General features: G+C 38.8%; 1 protein-coding gene across 10 annotated transcripts in view; it reads right to left on the minus strand.

The window, feature by feature from the left end:
• Nucleotides 1-20,484, minus strand: part of SORBS2 (sorbin and SH3 domain containing 2) — a 170,911-nt gene that overhangs the window by 46,277 nt on the left and 104,150 nt on the right. For 4 of the 10 annotated variants that reach the window (XM_065947083.1, XM_065947088.1, XM_065947084.1 and 1 more), the window contains 5 exons: nt 19,496-19,540; nt 16,807-16,993; nt 14,569-14,683; nt 6,928-7,086; nt 4,126-4,182 (listed from right to left, as the gene is read on the minus strand). In XM_065947083.1, the coding sequence (XP_065803155.1) occupies nt 4,126-4,182; nt 6,928-7,086; nt 14,569-14,683; nt 16,807-16,993; nt 19,496-19,540 (563 nt within the window). Of the gene's footprint in view, nt 1-4,125; nt 4,183-6,155; nt 6,240-6,927; nt 7,087-14,568; nt 14,684-16,806; nt 16,994-19,495; nt 19,541-20,484 lie in introns of all 10 variants that reach the window. The other 6 variants (XM_065947089.1, XM_065947081.1, XM_065947086.1 and 3 more) reach the window with 4 other exon arrangements.

The raw sequence follows: 20,484 nt of genomic DNA on the forward strand, positions 1-20,484 counted from the left end.
TCTGAAGATCTCAAGTCCCTTATGTACAATGGTGTACTATTTGCATATAACCTACCCACATCTTTGGTATACTTTAAATAATCTCTAGATTACTTATAAAACCTAATGCAATGTAAATGCTATAGAAATAGCTGCTAGCATGGCAAATTCAAGTTTTGCTTTTTGGAAATTTCTGGATTTTTTTGTGTGTTGGGGGGGGGAAATATTTTTGTCCCTAAGTTGGTTGAATCCAAGAATGTGGAACCTACAGATATGGAGGGCCAACTGTACAACAGTACTTTTCTCTGTGTAACTAAAAATATTCATAAATCAAACATTGCCTAGGGTGAGAAAAAGAAAAATTACCCCTTCATGTAGAAGCAGACTATAAATAGAAATTTCTCACATAAAGAAATGGTTTGATGTTTAAAGAAGTATTTGTAGCCATCATTCAATCCTTATAAAGCATAAACCTTTATAAATTTTTGCCATATTGCCAGGTGTAATTTTTATGTAGACATAAAATTTAAGCAGAACTTCTTTCGTCTGTCAACATAAACATGACTTTTTAAATAAAAAACCACAGAATTTGGTTTGAAATTAAACTACCTGGTTCTTGAATCAGGCACAGATTTGCATCTTTGAAATTATTTACATTCATGGTTAGGTTAAAATAGAAGATTTAATGAATCAAAGTATAAGTTTTTCTTAAAAAGTGGACTTTTAATCTTTTAGTGAGAAAATCAGCTTTCAGTTGTCCATGGATATAGGAAGAAAAATAGATCCTATAAATTTGATAAATAATTACAAATGCTTATTGTATACACCATTTTCATACTCCTTCATTCTGAACAATACAGTGAAATAGATATTAACAATTTTTTGTTAGACATGAATTTGAGAGGCAAGTAGTTGTGGTATGATGTATGATGTCTGGGATGTCTAGGAAAATGCATACCAAGTATGTGTAGATATATACTGACAAGCCCCATTACACACAACTCTAAAATATCTTCTATTAACTATTATTTTCATTTAATTCTCTCTTACTGAATGAGAAAGGAATTGCCCCCAAACAAACAAAGCATCCCTATGCAAGAGAATACTACTCCCTCTTTTTAGACAGAGAAAAAGCATATTAGAATACTTTTAGTTCCTATAAAATAGTTAGATTCTGAGGTTCTCAACAAATAAAAAGATAGAAAAAAATTGATCTGCTAATCGGGTAAGTTTAAATGACTGTTTTAACTTGCTACTCTAAATTGGACACTGGAAGGGTGGAAAGATAAATACAAACAAGAAGGATGGAAAACAAGTAAATAAATAAAACCAGATAATTATATTCTGATTTATAAATATTAGTTCTTCGTGTTTGCAGAAGAGCAGCACCAAAGAGCCTCAGAACATCTGTGTGGTTCACAGCTTTCATGGGACACCCAACCACAGTGCCCAGTTGGCCAAAAAAAGTGTCCATTTGTGGACACTCTTAGAATACCCTTAAAGTGATCAGAAATTTTGAATCATTAGCTTGAGATGAGCCTAAACACTATTGTAATATGAAATAAAACATAGTGTAAGAAGTGAAGACTCCATGCTGTTAAATTGTGTTTTAGACTTATGCAAAGAAGCTAAAATTATTCCTCCTCGTGCTGGTTTCCACAAGGTAAAATATACTGAAACCAGTATTGTGATGTATGCTCAAAGGAAACAGTTCAGTATTAAATTATAAGGAAGCAATAAGAAGTTTAGATAGATGACTAAGAGAAAACTTTGTATATGATTGGTACTCATACTGAAATGGAAATTGTCTTCAGAAAGGAGATACCTGTTTTACCTATTATAAGCTACTGAGTATTTACATGTTACCATTATTGTAATACACCAAAATGAAAGTCATTTAGTAAAGTACAGACATTGAGTCTAAGTGATCATGTGATAAACTTTGCTTAAAAATCCTTACTTGTTCCTTATTAATGTCAGTTTCTCACTGATACTTATGGACTAAAAATGTGTTATTCATGGCATATACTAGGCACTGAATAAATGGTAGCTAGGTTGATGTCCAATCAATTACAAATTTTACCAGAAATGTTTTACATGAGGTTATTAGAGACAGATTCAGTACCTTATCAGAGTATTTTTTAATACTGAAAAACCATGGTGTGAAGTTAATAATATAGTTAATATGCTATCAGAACAAATAACACCCTCTTCTCAGCCCCAAGGAGAAGATGAAAAATCAGTTTAAATATCCAAGTGCGTCTATATGTGATATCTTTCATCACTACCATTAACATTACAGAATGCATAGAATTAATTTTTCCTAGTTTTACACCAAGTATTATTCTGTAATATTAATTATAGAAATGTATTTTACAGAAATCTAGAGTTATTAAGGAATAGTATAACTTGTATAATAGTATAAACAAATAAAACAAATAATTTGTATCTAAAAGGTTTTAGTTCTTAGTACATCTCTTGGAAGTGCTAAGAAGTATGGTATAAAGGAAGTGTAGGAGATGTTTTTTACCTTTAATTTGTCATCATATTATCATCTGGTTTTGGATGTGTTTCTTAAAACAGTTGGACTCTACTTTTCTTGACTGAAAAATGAGTGAGTTAGATACAGTGACCTCTGAATTCCATCTCAGTTCTCAAAGAACTGCCTTAATAATAACCTGGAAATATTTGGCCATGGTATATAAGAGAAATATCTGACCTTATCGAATTCTGAAGTAAATCCTTTGACTGTTCGAATGTTGAAATGATACTCTTTCTTTAGACTCTATATTACTTTTTATTTAATATATAAATATTTATACACTTCTCTGTTGTAACATACACTGTGATGCATACTTCAGGGAAAGTAATTTGGAATTGCAGATTGCTCTAGATAGTCAAGTTTTTTGTCCTCCAACTGTGCCTGCAATTCCAGTTATCACCATTGTGTGTCAGTTGTACATGTGGCAGCATAGGATGTATCCTACTAGTTGTATTTTCTAGTTGTATATATTTAACTGAATTAAGACTTTTTGATAAAAATATTTATTGCTTTTTTCATTTATTTAGGATCACACAGAAACTACTATGAAAAACTACTGCAAAAGCCAGTTTACTCACTTTGCTCTCATCCTAGCTGCATCTATGAATTCCCATGGGAGTTTTTTATTTCTTATTAGCTAATGTTTAGACAACCATCACTTTTGCTTGTGTCTACTAATGAGTCCTAAATCTGCTTTCCAAAATAATTTCATTCTTCTTTGCAGAGAAAAAGCCTTTGGCTCTGTATAATTTCTGCCTTCTTCATATTCTCTTTGACTAATTCAAATAATACTTTACATTGGAAGGCATAATATTTCTTATGTATCAGATTCTCATGAACATCACAGACAGAGATGGAAAATACATTTCCTTTCATATGCTAGTGATAATCTATTATAGTGGCTGCCTGGATCACAGCATTGAGAAGGATCAGTAATGTCTGCCAAGGGTGTAGTAATGTTTGCCTGGGAAGTTGTAACATGTGTGCCAGTTATTTGCCAGTCCTATTCCTGATTTTATCTGATGTTAAAATCTAGAAGTTGTATCTATGAAAAAGAAAGAATTGAAGTAAATTTTAGGAATATATGAGACATAAAATATCTGATTATGGGACTTCCCCAGTGGTCCAGTGGTTAAGATTACATGTTTCCACTGTAGGGGATGTGATTTTGATCCATGATTAGGGAATTTCCTTGTGCCACATGGTATGACCAAAAAAAAAAAAAAAAAAGAATCTGATCATCTAAGAATCTAAACTGTCATTCTATACCTCCAAGCATGATGATAAAATGGCTCTGAGGAGATTTCCAGCTGTATTTTATTCAGTATAATCAGATATATGCAATAATGCTTTTTGATTATCACACTCAGATACCAGGATGCATTGAATAGTTCACCTGAAAGCATGATTTTTCACCTAAGAGCCAACAACTGTGATGTAATTAATGTCCAAGCAGTGATACTGTATACAACACAATGATGTGAAGATAGATTTTCAAAACCAGGTTATAGACACTTTAGTGAATCATAAAACATGGATGTTCAGAATCATAGTAACAGCTCCTAAGAAAGAAATCTGAAAAAAGAAAGTAATTTGTTTTTTACCTCATTGGAAACACCAGGAGAATGATCTTGAACATAGTCCAGAGCCTTTTTAGGAGGCTGGGTGTAGATGCACCACATAAGCGGAAGTGTAGAGATGGAATGGAGGAGAATCAATGGCAGCAAGGAATGACCATGTGGAAAAGGTGACAACAGTTAGAAACAGTGCTGACAGCATCAGATACACATAAAAGAGTGACATGAATGGAGCGAAATGGCAAGGCGAGGGGCGGGTAGCCCAGGAGGAAGAGTGCAATGCTCATAAATATTTTCAAGCACTGGGCAAAATCACTAGTGATTTGATTAGTATAAACTCATTTCATCAAATCAAAATTAGCACTCCTAGTCTCTAGCCGCAGAGGAACGCAAGGTACATTAAAGAAACACCGAAGGAGCAGGTGGATAGCATGCTGGTGAGTTTCCACGTGTAGCTGAAAATGCTTGTAGAAAATGGTGATAATTTAGGCTCAGAACAGAAATCGGTTCTATCCCCTATGAACTGCCTAATCAACAGTAACAACACATTTACATTAAAGCTGGGAAATTTTTTTCTCTAAAGTAAAATGCATTTATGTGAGTTGTTGCTGTTTTAGTCACCATGTTGTGTCCTAATCTTTTGTGACCCCATGGACTGCAGTCTGCCAGGTTCCTCTGTCCATGGAATTTCCCAGGCAAGAATACTGGAGTGGGTCACCATTTCCTTCTCCAGGGTTTCTTCCCAACCCAGGGATTGAACCCAGGACTCCTGCATTGGCAGGCAGATTCTTTTACCACTGAGCCACCTGGGAAGCCCGATTTATGTGAATACTTGGATACAAATTAGGGAAAATATTCTTCCTATTACTTACAGAAATTCTAAAAAATTATTTGGTTTATATTCATTTACAGTCACTTTTGATCCAGTTCAATAAGATGTAATGAATCTAACCAAATCTCCTTTGCATTTTAATGGACAAAAGGGACTAACCACTATAACCACCTAGTATATAATACATGGTCAGTATATGAGTGTATAAATCAGTATATGATATGAAAAGAAAGATTTACTAAAACTTCTGTGCAGTGCATTCAGTATGTTCTTCAGGCATTTAAAATTCAGAAACACCAATGAAAGTATAAAAACTGTGTAATTGACAGACATCAAATGCACTGCTGTTGGCATCTGCACTTCCCCAATAAAATTTGAGTTGATAAGGGAAATTGTTATTTGAAGCTTGGGTCAACTCTTTATCCCAAACAGACTAAGCAATTCTTATTGGTGGGGTTTGGGGGATTAGAGATGTGATTTTCAGTAGCAGGAGGGGAAATCAAGGTTCACAGGGTTTCCTTGTTTTTCCCTTTCTTTTCATGCCTAACAGCAAATGAGACATTTTATGGTGGTGATATTCTAGCAGTATATTATAGTAGGGATTTCCCAGGATGTTTGTTTTTTGTTTGTTTTTCGATACATCTGGGATTAACTTCTGACTCTGCCACTTGCTATATTGGGCAAATTAATTAACCCCTCTAGCCTCTGGTTATTTCTTACTGGAGGAATGCTGTGAGGTCTCTGTGAAATCACACAGAACCGGCCCCTGCAGGCGCTTGGTGATTCCAAAGCAGACAGGAGCTATCACCATAGTAATTTTTATTGTAAATTTCACAGGGTGCTCTTCTGATTGAATTAGACCTAAATGGACTGTAAACAAATACAAATCTTCTATAAAGAATTGTCTGACCATGGGAAGACAGATACTGGCTCATCATTTTGAATTTGCAATTAGATATAAAGTAATCCTAATGTATGATTTGGTGGGAAAAAAACTATATAGGCAGTGTCTGAACATGTTTAACCATTTGGTAGAGAAGTGAGTGTGAGCTAAGCTGTACCAAATTTGTGTATACAGAATATACTTTTTTCAGTGTTTTTTGGTGTCTATAGAATTCAGCTCTTATTCTCTAAATGACACCTATCTCTTCTGATAACGATTATGTTTTAAAAATCAAACAACATTCTCCTAATCGTTTTATATTAACAGTCTAGCCTCACTTACCGGGCGTCCAAACTCCAGTTCTGAAAAGAATTTATACCAGGGCTCATTTTCTAAATCTATGTCATCTGGATTTATGCGATCAGTCTGGAGCAGATGTGAAGGAAAAGGGAAGGAAAAGTCACACTGAGCTAAGTGAGGGCAACGCTGTGAGGCATGAAAAACACACACGTTCGCACACAAACATGCATCAACTTTCATCCAACAAATCTCAGCCAGAGAGAACAGAGGAGGTAAAGTAAAATGAGTCAAATCAGGATATGAAGATTTAGCTTCGATGGCGTCACTTAAGCCCTAGTTGTTTTCTCTGCCATCATTTCTGGTTTTCGCCTTAGCTGGATGCATAAACTATAACAGACTCTCTGTGACGGTGAGGTTGAGCACTGATAGCCCAGCAAGGTATTAAACAGGCTCAACTCCGTCCCCAAGTAGCTCTTCTGGGCGAGTGCCTCCATCGCCCCTGCCCTCGGGGGTCCCAGTGAGCGAGCCTGCCTTCGGCTCACAGTTGATTTGGGTCCAGGCACTTGGAGAGCCTCGGGGAGGGAAGGGGGGACGTGGGAAGAGATACAAGGTCGGGGGAGGAGTGAGCGTGCTGGGAGACTGTTAGCGGGTCGCTGGACATGAAGACCCCCCGGAAGTCTCGGTGAGAGAGAAAAGGGCAGCAAGGTGGGGGTGACGGTGAGTAGCCAGCCTCCGATTATCTTCTCAGCTTCTGGGGAACAAGGGCTACACCTGAACTTCCCGACGGCATGAGTTAAAGAAGGAAGGAGCTCACCCGGATCGGGGAGAGAGCCGGGGCGCACGGGCTTGGTGCGGGGATACTGGTCCTGGGCGGAGGGGAGGGGCTACCAGTTACTTCTCCGCAGGGTGACATGGAAATAGGCTTCCGGCCAGGGTCCCTTGGAACAGGTGTCGGAGTGATTGGGAGAGGGGGCTGCAAGAAAAAGGGGTGAAGGACAAACTGATTGATTAGATAGAGCTTCTTGGTGGAAGCCAACAGGACGCCAGCTAGCAGTGCGTTGTGTCCCGCCTTAAGTCCGGCAGAAGAAAACGTTCCAGGAAAGTAAATAGCCCCAGGGGCCCCCAGATAATTTAGGTCTGATCCGGAACACTGAAAAAAGTGTGAAGAGCCTTTACAAAGCGAAGAAAGTCACGTTTTATGATACCCCAAATATCACCTACCTGTCCACCTTGACCTAGAGATATGGATGTGAGTGGGGAGGGGTTTTTCATATGGTCAGTCAAGGGTTGGGAAAGAGAGAAGAGAAAATCCAACCCTGGTTAACATTCTAGAGAAAAACTAAAAAAAAAAAAAATTTTATAGTTGACTTTCACCCCTCCAGTGGTTTCTGAATGTCATATTTAAGGTACAAAAACTAGGACTGTTAATATAAGCAGGTTGAAAAAATATATACAATTGCTTTGATAATAGAAAAAAAGAAAAAAGCATTTACTTTACCCAGCAATATCCTTAATGATTTTAAATAACACATGCCTGACCAGATTGATTCAGGCTACTGATTTTACATTCAAAAGGGATGCTTAAAGTACTACGTGTGGGTTATGACTTCTTTGAGAATTCACTGTTTTAGTCGCTAAGTTGTGTTTGGCTCTTTTGTGACACCATGGACCGTAATCGGCCAGGATCCCGTCTGTGGGATTTTCCAGGCAACAGTGCTGGAGTGGGTTGGCGTTTCCTTCTCCATCACATGACACTAATTAAATGTGGAGGAGCTGGAGGGTAGTATTTTAAGTCAGGGGGGAGAAAAAGCTCCTGTTTTCTAAAAGCCATTCACCTGGGCCAGGAGAGGACATATTCCAAGAGGTCTGTGATGTGCTCACGGCCTCAAACTGGATCCTTACATTCTCTTCCAAGCCCTAAAGCTCTCAAGGACCCGTACTGAGTAACTTGATGTCAGCTCCAGAAGAAATGCTCTACAATCTCTGAGGTACACCATATTCAAACAGAAGCCATTGTTTGACCCTAGCTTGTCCAAGTGTCTTGTTGGCCTGTTGCATTCCCAATAGTTTTGTTAATAACACACGGTCTGTATTTAATAATCAATTATATCCAAAGTCTTTTAACAGATGTGCTTTTTATTTCAGTATTTTCTGAGATTGTGATAGTAGTTACAGGCAGTGATAGAAAAAGTCTGAGACATCATAACAGAAGTGAAAGGGCCTACAATCCCCAAAACATCTGGTGACCAAAGTGATAAAGACCATGTAGTAACCTTGTAACACACTTAATGATGGGGTGCTAAGTGAGTAAAAACAGATTATGATACTAGTTATGGCGGTGTCACAAAGCTTGTGCCTGGACAAACACAGTGCTGAGACTTCTTTCTTTTCAAATATTATTTTTTTTTCTTTTCAAATATTACTATCCTGTACTATTATAACATTATGGAAAACATTGTATGATTACTATGAAAAATGCAGAAATCTTGAGATGTATTCTCCATTTAGTCAGCATTATATTTGGTTTACATTTCAGAAGTAATGAAATGGATAGAAAATATTCTGGTAAATAATTTACCATTTCTTTAATTTAAAAACTTGTCTTAATTTATTTCTGAGTCGATAGTGCAAAGGTAGTAATTGAGATTTTGATGGTACTAAAATACTATTTTTCTCCAATTATCATTTAGATTATAGCTGCAGCATGTAGGCATTTTGTGGAGTAGTTTGGCTGGAGCTGATTTTTAGGGTAAATTATATTAGAATTTTCCAGTAATTTTGTTCTGTGTGTAAGAGGCCCAGTACTGGTTCCAGAGGAGAATAATTTTTAACTTTTTCAAATCTTGCTGTTTCTCATGCTACACCTTTAATAACATTGTTAATTCTTGATTTTATAATCTCTGTTTTCATGTATGGTACCTTATTTTTGCTAAGGGGAGACAGAAACTTCTCAAGAGAAAACATATGTTTAAAAAACATTTTGAACAGTAGAGGGCAGCAAATTTACTAAACAAATAAGTATGTTTTCCAGAGGTTACAACTTCACTCAGATTTCCATCTTAAAAGTATATATATACAGCAAACAAATATACCAAGTTCTGGTTTATAGAAATCTATTTCAGTGATAGACTAGGGAAAAGGGAAAATACTGTCTACCATCCCGCATCCCACCTCAGAGCGGCAACTTCCCAAACTTATAATTTTGTAGAATAAAGCTTCAATTTACTGTTTCAATGGGCACATGCTAATAGAAATTAGAAGAGAACCCCGCCCCCATCTACCCCCCACCCCCCCAACGATCATTAGCAGTTATCCATAACTTTGGGACGTAATCAAAGGCACAGGCTTGAGCAGAGCCTGCCTGGTAAAGAAACGCTAAGTGGCAGAACTGGAATTTTCTCTTTGCTGCGGTTGACCTTTTGAATCCCTTTAGTCAGGCAACAATTAAATGTATTATGTAGCAACCTAGAGTCACCCTAAGGCACAGAGGGGCCTCATGGAAGTCAGTGATACACATTCGGACGGTCAGCCCACAGACAGACAGACATACTCATGATCTCACAAAACAGCTCTCCATGAGTGACTCGAAAGTGTTTTCAATTGTTCAACACAACTGTTAACATCCACAAATATTTAGGAAGCATAACCATGCTCATAAAAGACAACAGAAGAGCAGAGATACTGCTACACCTCATTCTACCCTCTTTGGGTCTCCTCTCATTTTGAAAAAAAGCAGCACACCTGTGCTCACAGTGAACGCTGGGTCATCAGCGCAAGAGGAAGGTGTGTAAGAAAACCTAAAACTACGAATCACATTCGATTCTTATTTAAAGGTGACCTGTTTTTCAAGTTTTGTTTTCTACAGTTGAAAAGAAATGTGTTGCCTTTCAGATTATAAAAATTCTACTGCTCTCAGTATTCTTATTGCAGGCATGGGGTTTCTGTTTGCAGTTCTGAACAAAAAGAAATTGTCAGTGTCATTTGGTTCTTTATAACTTATGCTCATTAGGTTTTTAAGCTTTAATGATGTTGGCTACTGTGTTTTACATTTACTGAGATTCCACAGTAAATGCTTGACACATTGTTAGTCGGGACAGTTTTTTATGGTTTAAACCAACAGATGAAACTCTCAATTTTTATAGATTAAGCTTCTAGTGACAATTTTCACGGAAAGAAGTTTAAGTTCACTGAGGGTTTAAATTGCATTTCAACCCTGCACTGTCATCAGAGTTTGTTTGCTCACTTTTATCATGTGTGGGTTTAGTTATCGTAAAGAAAGATTACATCTCCACATTATTTTCTATTTTCAAGCATAAAGGTGTTCTAAACCAGTGCTTAATTGAATTTATTTTAACTTGGTTCACCTGTAAACATATCCAACCCAGAGAAGATGTAGAATTTTTATCAATATAATCCCAGGAGAGAGTTTATATGGTTGTCTCATGGAATCAATTGTGGTTCAAGTCAGTTTAAGATAAATTCCTGGTGATTGCAGAGTACTTTTCCAGATCAAACATGAGGGCCATTTAATCATCATTCCTGAATTTACAGTCAACTGAGTATGTAGTCTCTTCCAAAAAACTGTATTCATTTGTACTTTCCTATTAAAGAATATGAATGTACATTCCATTGATTTCTAAGGAAGAGGAGGATCCCTTTGGCCAGGGTCTGGGGGAGGACTTCTGTTCAAATAGCACTGTCTCCTCTCCCCACTGCATGTGCCAGGGAGTCAGAGAACCACAGTTACCAGCAGCAGCATGTGGGACCCCTCGTGTGTGCTTTGACGGAGACTGGGGGCGCCTTTCGTCCCTAGAAACATACAGACTTCACAGATAAGCAACAGAACAAGGATTCCATCCCACCAACTTGAGCACTAACTCCAAGGGTAAGACCTATCCCCATTCCCTTATTATTAATTCAATGTGTCTTCACTGAGCACCTACCCTGTGCCAGGCATTGCTCTAGGTGCTAGGGATTCAACTGCTGCACCAGATATGGTCCCTGCCTTCAAGGAGCTTAAAGTCTAATGAGGGACACAGACAAGTCAGCAGGCCATTTCAATTCAGGGTGGTGAGGCGCAGCGCAGCGTGCCTTAGGGGGGCTCCTCACAGCAGGGGAAGCTGGCACCTAGGGTCTAGAAGTTAAGGTGGTGCCCTGGGGGAAGTGAGCCAGGCTGAGCAGGAGATATGGGACTTTCCCTGGGAGGAAAGAGGTGGTGGAGAGAGCATTCCTGGCTGAGGGGCAGCTGGACAGAGGTCCAGGGAGGAGGGCGTGCAGAGCTCTCTGTAGAACTGCAATGTGGGGCTGCAGAGGTCAGCGGGGCCAGACCACGAGGGTTTTTGTGTGTTATGTTAAGGAAGTTGGTTTTGTTTTAAGGACCTTTGAAAGCCAGGAGAAAGTTTTGAGCAGGAGGCTTTCTAAGGTTGTCGTAGCTATGGTGTGGAGACGAGATTGGAGAATTTGGGAAATGAGTTAGTGGCTGACATTCCAATCCAGGTGAGGACAGCGGTGGGCCAGATGGAGAGAGAAGGGCAGTTGGCGCTTCTCCCAGGAGGCAGGACTTTGAGATGGTTGGGGGGAGGGGAATCCAAGATGACACTTGGGGAGACTGGGCAGACGATGGCGTCATCTCGGAATTCAAAAGAGAAGCAGAGAGTAACCTAGCTGTGGTGTATATGTTACAGAAATTAAAGATGAAAAGAGCCAAGGAATGCTCACAGACTGTCTTGGAGTAAAGACATGAGAGAGCTAAACCCTGCAGTCCTTACCTGTGGTCCCATCCCTCTTATTTAGCAAACCTGCTCCCTATCCTCTCTCTCATGTGTCTAAGACAGTCTCAAATCTATTAAAATAGCAAGACATAGCCAATCTCTGCAACCCTGCCCTGCGTCAACCCCCCCCCTTTTTTTTTGGTTTAGAGAGGCAATTGGAATGGATTCAGGGTTGATGAAAAGAAGAAGATACTAGACTAGCCAAGTCCTATAATAAAAAGCCTGGCCAAAATGATACAGATGACTGGCTGAGATCATCTTGCATAAGGCTGGCTCTCAGCAAAATTGTTTAGGAGGGATAAACATTTTGGTTCTTTCTGTTTCTTCTGAGACAGCCATTCTCACGATTTTCCAAGTTTCTATGTTCCTTTCACGGCCGTTTGCCTGTGGCGGCAGAGAGGTATCAATATCCGAATCTTCAACCACACCCACCCTCCAGATCTTTGTATTCCTTTTAGAGCTAGTTCAGTATATTGGGTATATTGGTTTTGTGTCTTAACTATAATACTCAGGGCCCAGGTTGCTGGTCAGATAAATCCAGTACACTAATTTATTATAAATGAACAAATTAACTTATGCTAAACAAATTAAATAATCAAATCATCTAATTAAAGTGATGACTACTAGCTCCATGTGTTTGCAGTTTAGTATCCTGCTGGTGATGAAATACACCAGGTATGAGTCTGCCTGGGCTCAACTCCCAGGTGCAGTGCTCACCAGCCATGGGAAGCTGGGCAAGGTTACTTAACAAGTGTTCAGTCTCTCTATCTGTAAAATGGGAATTCCATGCATTTACGTCATAGAATTGTTGGATCATTATATGGTAATAAGGCATGAATTACAAGGCCTGAAATCTTAAGTAAGTGCTCAATAAGGAGCTACAACTATTGCTATTGCTTTTGTCATTGCTGTTTTTAAACTTGGAGCCTTCAAGGCATTAACCCAAAGACATAACTAAAGTGGACATTTCATTCAGACAGGGCCTGTGAATAAGCTCTTGAGGGGGGCAAATTCATTGTGTGTCTCCGTTTTAACCACACTGGAGATGGTCTACTTCTTAAAAATGTGTCTACTCCAGGTTCCTTGAGGTAAAGACTATGTCTTGCTCATTGCCATGTCCTCTGCACCTAATACAATGTCTGGTACATAGGTGGTGCTTCATAAATTTTGTTGCATGAGTAAATACTAGAAATATCCTGATGGACAGCTTCCAAGATCAATCCTTCCTGACACCAAAGCTGCAAAAGCATTCCAGGACAGTTACAACCCCCATCATCCTAAGGGTCTCAGATATTGTTAGAATGATCATTAATGTTTTGGTAACTACGTTTAACTCTGAGACTCATATTGCATGATGATTTTGATCTTTTCCATTTTATGCAATGGCAAATTCATGGTTCTCCTAAAAATTTCAAAGACCATGATATTAGTTCTCATCCTAAAAATTTCAAAGATCATGATATTAAATCATATAACTTAGTGAATGAGTTATATGTTTGCAGTGGAACCTGCAATTCAGTGGTGTTCATTTTTTTTTTCTTTCAGTTTTTCTGGTAAAGTCCTGTTACTCTAAAAGATACAAGCTAATTTGAAGAAAGGCAAAGAAGGTCTAGAAAAATATCCTGTATGAATTATGTGATTATAAGGTTTTGGAACATGTTTCTCAAGAACATAACCATAAATACAGGGTTTGAAAACTAAATCAAGGACACTCATATTGGGTGTGGTGCACAACAGTTTCTAATCAAATTTCAGGGCTGACCTTATATATAATGATGTGGCTTCCTGGGGACTTGTAAAGGCACTAACAAAGAAAACTCTCTATTTCCTGTTCACTGACACCTAAAATTCTTTCAAGACAAGGACAAGAATAAACTGCACAATTGTTTCTCTAGAAGCAGGTTTTGATAGAAATGAGGCAGAGGAATTTTAGAATTTCAAAGAGATCCTGAAGGCATTGGTCGAGGAGAGAAAGCAGAGGACTCAAAAAGGAGGATTAGGGGAATTAAAAGAGGGCCAAGGAAAAGCCTGTTTGTTAAACTGCACTTTGAGGAGACATGCGATTATTTTCAACTTTATAGATCTTTTCCTTTGCAGATAATTAAAACATATAATTGGGAAAAATGCTGCAAAGTTAAATATAATCTTGATCCATTAGATTGACAATCAGTCAGGAGACTTGAGGCTTGGTAACCTGAGAGAGATTTAATAAGAATCAATTAAAACAACTTGTTATAAAAAAGGGCATTTGGAAAATTTCCCTTGAAGTTAAAGAAATATTAAGAAACCAATAATGGAAATGAAGGGATGGAACTGTCTGATCCCTTTGTATCAGAGAGGTCCAAGAACGATTGTTCTCACTGGCAATGTAGATGGGCAATTCAGTATGGCATTTGAGTGTTCTTTTACTTTAAAAAAAATTAAATTCAGGATCATGATTAGGCATAGTTATAGTTCCATGCCAATGAGTCCTATATTTGGTGGGTAGGGACAGTATATTAGTGAGTGCATCTTTGATTCTGAGATAAGATGCACAAGTCATGATATACAACAAACATGATTTTTTAATAATGCCAACTAATTTACCTTGGTGATAAAAATTGCTAAACAATATGAAGTTCAGGTTTATTTGGGAACCCAGGAAGCCTAGAGAACTGGCATTCTGTTTAATGACAAGTGCTTACTGGTCTTTCATGCTGCAGAATGGAGGACTTCCCAGGTTCATATTCAAAAATACTCCTCGGCTCAGAACGGAATTTCCTTGTGTCTACTTTTCTGTCTGGAGGATCCCAGTCATGCCTAGAAATCAACAACAAGTTACATATTAAAATCATTCTCTATGTTTAAAGCCATTGTATAAAACCATTGAATATCTGTTTTCAAAGTTAATTCTGATATAGACTTTTTTTAAGCATCTCAGGGTAAAATGTTACCCTGAAAAAAAAAAAAAGCACGTTTATGTTCTGTTTTACATAAATTATTTAAAGAAAGCCATTTCTTTGCTTTCATGTTGTATGTTCCTCTGTTTTTTTCATACAAGGATGTGCCTCCTGCTGGTTCAGTAAGTCACATGAGGGGTCTGTGCAATAGATATGCAGTCAGTGATGTGCTAGTGAACCCTGGGGTCACAAATGGCAACTATGTATGTTTGTGTTTAGAGTAAGTGGCGGCTACCCGCCAAAGTCCTGTAAGTTTATCCCATCACTCTGTGACCTGGCGTTCTTGATCTGAAGTGACAGGGAGTAATGCACATGTCGTGTTTGATCTTGTTTATCTTGCAAATGGCATCGTAGTTTGTCTGCAAAAAGTGCTAAAGTATCACTTGGGTTGCTGTCCATAGGAGCAAGTTGTTTGACAGGCTAGACCCTCCATGGTTAAGCCTTGAAAAACCAGAGCCTGGCATCTATTCTGCACATAGGAGTCCTTAGAATCAACTCTTTCCCCTGAACTAACATCCTTCAAGAGGCAGTCAAAGAGGGACTTCAAAAGTAAAACTCTTCTAGGTAGGTGAGGCTGAAGAAGGCTTCCTTTGGGAGGATCACTTTGAGGAAGAAGAATTTTCTGACTATAGATGGGGGCAGTTCTGACCCATGGAATGGGATGAAATTCCAACTCTGTGGCAGGTTGGAGACAGACATATTCTACAAGACAGGAGAGCTAGGGGAAAGCAGGTCCTGACTTTCTAGTAAATTGATGAGCACTATTCATCAGAGAAGAAAGCATTCTAGAAAATTTTAAGGGATTATCATTTTTCTTAAGGAAAGATTAATTTTTACTAGACATATAGGACAAATAATACGTTTAAGTCTGAGTTAATCTTGGTTCTTTATGGCAGAGATACTATTTTGTGTCTAGACTTATTTCTCAAATTTAAGATACCATACATGTAAACATAAAATAGTCATGAAGAGATGGCATTAAAATGAGAATCTCTTCACGTATAATGTATGTCTGTCTTTGTGCTGTCTTGTAACCTATATGATCAATTACTCCTCATGGTACAGCAGGGTGTTGAATATAATTTCTGGGGTGGGTCAGATAGATGGATGCTTAATAATTCAGCATATTAATACTAAATAATCCTTACATTTATATTTATTATTGCTAGTATAGAATGAGCTGTGGCTTTAGTCAGAGCCAGGTGTGAGTCTGGCTTGGGCATACTAGCTGCATGGGTTGAGCAACTTACTTTGGTTTTTGAAACTACAGTTTTTTTCCTCTCTAAAATGGGTTTAAAATAGAGCATGTCTCATTGGGTTGTGTTCAGAATTAAGTGATACGATACAGGAAAAGTACTTAGATGAGTGCTCGTAGTGAGGTCTCAATGAAGGTTACCTATAAGTAGGGCTATCAGTCATTATCCTAATAAAAATGGCACAATAAAAGTGTGTTTATAAATTTTTATTTTTGTTTGAGTAGTTTCTATAAATGTATTTCAGTGGGGAAATTAAAATTAGTGTGTGGAAATGAGTCACAGGTAGACACCTGTTAACTAATGCCTTACTTATGAATAAGCTTTTCTGTACTTTTGGATATCAGAGGGGAAATTTTAAATCATTAATAGTCCTAACAGTTCAAATCTGAGGAACCTGAAATTTAACTGCATAGTCTCTGACCTGCTATGCCAAAGGGAGTGGGTGTCCATTATTTCTATTTGTCATATGCATTTATTGATCAAAGAGTGGAGATGGCACTCTATTACTTCAAGTCTAACTAAGGTGACTAGGATATTATGAGGCAAGAGTATGAAGCTGCTGCACTCTTGATAGAGGAGGTCACTTTACTGATTAATAAGATGATACGTATAAGGTTATACACAAACTATCTTAGTAAGATAAGCACTGATTCTTCTGCTGAATGCCATGTGGAATCAGTTATATCCTAAACTTACTACTGGACACTTTGTGGGGGAAAAGCCTTACTTTTCTGTTGAAGACCGATCTCTTGCTCGAAAGGGTGGAACCGGAGGAACAGGCGGGGGAGGGACGGGGGAGGAAGCATCCTTGAACGCATTGGTGCCATTGTCGGAGTGGCTCTTGGAGAGCGGTCTGTAGGTCTGGGTCTTGGCAGCAGGGTGTGACTGAGTACTGTAGGGCGAGTTGTAGAGGCCTGTCAGGAAGCACAGCATGGCAGAACAAAAACAGAACAGAGACAAGTGACGTTTTTAAAGTGCATCATACTATTTGTAATAAATAAAAATCCTTTTATTTATTTACAAAATATCCCATGATTTTACCAAGATTATTATCAGTAGACATATTCATAATGCATGCATTGAATGATATGCCCTTGATTGATTAATATTATTAATCATTATTGATTCATTAATGTGTTGTAGACACAAGCATTGGTTACAGTGAATCTTCGTCAATTATTATGGAATTAGTAATAATTCAGACCGGTACCAAAAACAGACTTACAGACACTTAGCAAATTTGCTCCTGGATAATGTAAACTAATAACATGTTTCCAATTATCTTCTGTTACTTTAGAAGCTTTGATTTGTATATAGTAATTGACATGTTAATTACAATCATATAAAATATTGAGCAAGTTATCTACATGCTGTGCAAGGCATAAGGAAACTTAAACCTTCAATAAGCTCATAGTGCATCTCTGGAAAAGAGACATGATTAGAATTATGATTGAAAATAATTGGTAACATATGATAAAGGCCACATGCGGAAACTTATATTAGGAATTAAAATTTTAGAAGATGGTAGATTGGTTGGAGAAGATATAAAAAACTGAGGGCGCTAGAGTGAGCCCTGAAGGATCGGTTTGGGCGGGTAGGGGAAGAGGTTGTGGAGATGGCAGAGGAAAAAAAGAGAGAGAAAGTGCAAAGCATACAACAGTACCATGCAAGGTTAGTAAAAGGAGATGAGACTGACTATAGTTGCTTTGTCTACCGATTAAATGGTAAAGCTTTCTAAAGGGCTCTGTGAGTTGATAGGTAACTACTGTTCAATTTACTAATTATTCATGGATACAAACCTCAGTATGAAAATTAATTATAAAAATTCTGAGTTTCCTGCCACCTCAGTCTTTGGAGCTATTAGTATTTTCACTCTTCTGCTTCTCCTGGAAGCCCATGCACATTGGCTATGACAAATAAGATACAGTCTGTACCCTTTTGTTTTGCCTCACTTCCACAGTTAGACTTCAACTGTAGTGCTTTTTAAGAACAAAACAACAGACCCAAAATGGAGTCACTCACGCTAAGCCCCACGTCACGAAACCGAGACTTAACCTAGTTACAGTTTTGACTCTCCCAGAAACAGAATCTTAAACCAGTCCATCAGGATTTGCCTGGTCAGCATGAGTTAGACACTCTGCCTCACAGACCTCTACCCTCCCCTCAAGAAGAGTGACCTCGCAGCAACATGCTGGCTTTTCTCTTTGGTGTAACTTCCTTGTTCCCACTTCCCTCTGCCTTTTTAAAGTCTTTCCTTGCATTCAGCTCCTAGGAGCTCCTTTCTGTATGCTAGATTGAATGCCACCTGATTTGTGAATCGTCATATAAAGTCAATAAGATCTTTGAAATTTTCTCAATTGGGTTTTGCATTTTAACAGGCTAAACCCAAGAGGGGAGTTAGTAGTACCTGTGACCAGCATATAAAAGTTGAGGGACTCTTAGGAGGCCGCCTGCTATCATCTAGAGGAGTGAGGGCTGAAAGCCAGACTCTTGCAGCTTGTTGAGCTTGTTCTCCTTGTATTTTTTTCCCCTCTATTTGTCCTTGGACGTTAGTAGCAGAATCCTCAACTGTTACAAAAGGCCTGAGTGCTGGCCTTCAAGTGTCACAGAGAGGGCAGCCTCATCTAGTTCAGGGCCAGGCTGACCCAGGGGGCCCTGACAGGAGGTTGCAGCTGCCAAAGGGGACGTAGGCCCCCGAGCCTGTTCTAAGAAGGGAAGACAGACACAGTGCTGTAGTCCTGAGCCCGGAACTGGCAAGTGACTGGAGGCCCCGTGCGGGATCCCCCGATGTGATATTTAGAAGACAGCTGCGATCAGAAACATTTTTTAGGGGTCCCTCATTCCAGCCTGCAAGCATCCCCAAGACACCAACTCACAGAAACACTAGTGGAAATGCCCACATCATCACCACCAGCAGCTCTGAGTCAGAAGAGTGGCCCGGCAAACGGGGATTTTTAAAAAGCTTTCTATGAATGGTTGCATTTAGAGCAAAAGCATGGACAAGGTCACAAAATACTTTGCTTGACTTGTTTTACTGTGAGGTGTAATCCGAAAGATCTTACGCAATTATAACAATTCTCTACTGATAAAAGGAGACCTTTTTATGTTACTTTGTACCCCTATTACAGTATGTTCTTCCCTGCTGTCCTTCACATTTTGGTTAAACATTCCTGAAGCAGAGAGAATAAACTAACAGTGGGGATGAAGGAGATAAAATAGTATTAGTTCTCATTTGCATGAGAAAAGATCCACATTTTTTGTTACACATGCTGAGAAGAGAAAGAGGAAAAAAAAAAGTATCTTCCTAATTGTAGAAACTGAAATCGTGCACTCAGAGTGGTTAAAAAAAAAGTGGGAAGTTCTTCCACGCATGACAAGGCACAGTGTATTCATGGCAAGCAAGGAAACCAGCCTACCTGCATTATATGTATAAGGAGTATTATACATGTCTGTGTCATCATCTAGAAAATGAAACATAAATATTATGGTAATACAGATTCGGTCACCACATCCTATCAAGATGGCAGAACTTCAGGAAAACAACAGATTTGTTAGAAGGCTAACATGGTTTGCCGAGTTCATAATACCATTTAAAAATTTTCAAATATTATGTTTTGTTTTTGTTTTGCTGGGTCTCTGCAAATTGACTTCTCTGGTCTGTAACAGCTTTGCTCTGGCGCCCACTTCACAGCATACGGATGTCAGTCCCTTTCCCCCTTTCCACCTGTTCTGGATCCTGAATTTCCTTTAGTAAGTACTTTAAAGATCTCTTATCAACTTGGTGAGACCCAGCTATGGCCCACTCTCTTGACATGGGGTGGATCTGTGTGGATAGAGGAATCATGAGTTTGTTTAAGCAGACAATAGCCAGGCTTGTTTATACTGTGAACAGGGAAGGATGAATGGATAAGGCCAGAGCCTCTGGTACTCCTCGAGGCTCATCTTCTAAGAGGCTTTCTGGCAGCTCAGGGGTGAAGAAGCAGCACAGGTGTCTGGGAATTGAGGGGTGATCTAAGAGTAAGGGCTTCCCTGGTGGCTCAGACAGAAAGGAATCTGCTTGTAATGCAGGAGACCCCAGGGTTTGATCCCTGGGGGTCCCAGGGCTTCCCTGGTGGCTCAGATGGTAAGGAATCTGCTTGTAATGCAGGAGACCCCAGGTTTGATCCCAGGGTCAGGAAGATCCCCTGGAGAAGGAAATGATAACCCACTCCAGTATTCTTGCCTGGAGAATTCCATAGACAGAGGAATATGGCAAGCTACAGTCCATGGGGTCACAAAGAATCAGACTGGACTGAGTGACTAACACTTAACACTAAGAGTAAGGAGGAGTGTTGAAAAGAAGGGAGGGCCATGAAGTTTGCTAGAGTCTTGACATTTTGTGTGAAACAAAACTGCACAGGAGAGT

The sequence above is a fragment of the Muntiacus reevesi genome, chromosome 10 (assembly GCF_963930625.1).
Source record: "Muntiacus reevesi chromosome 10, mMunRee1.1, whole genome shotgun sequence".
In the NCBI taxonomy this organism is placed as follows: Eukaryota; Metazoa; Chordata; class Mammalia; order Artiodactyla; family Cervidae; genus Muntiacus; species Muntiacus reevesi.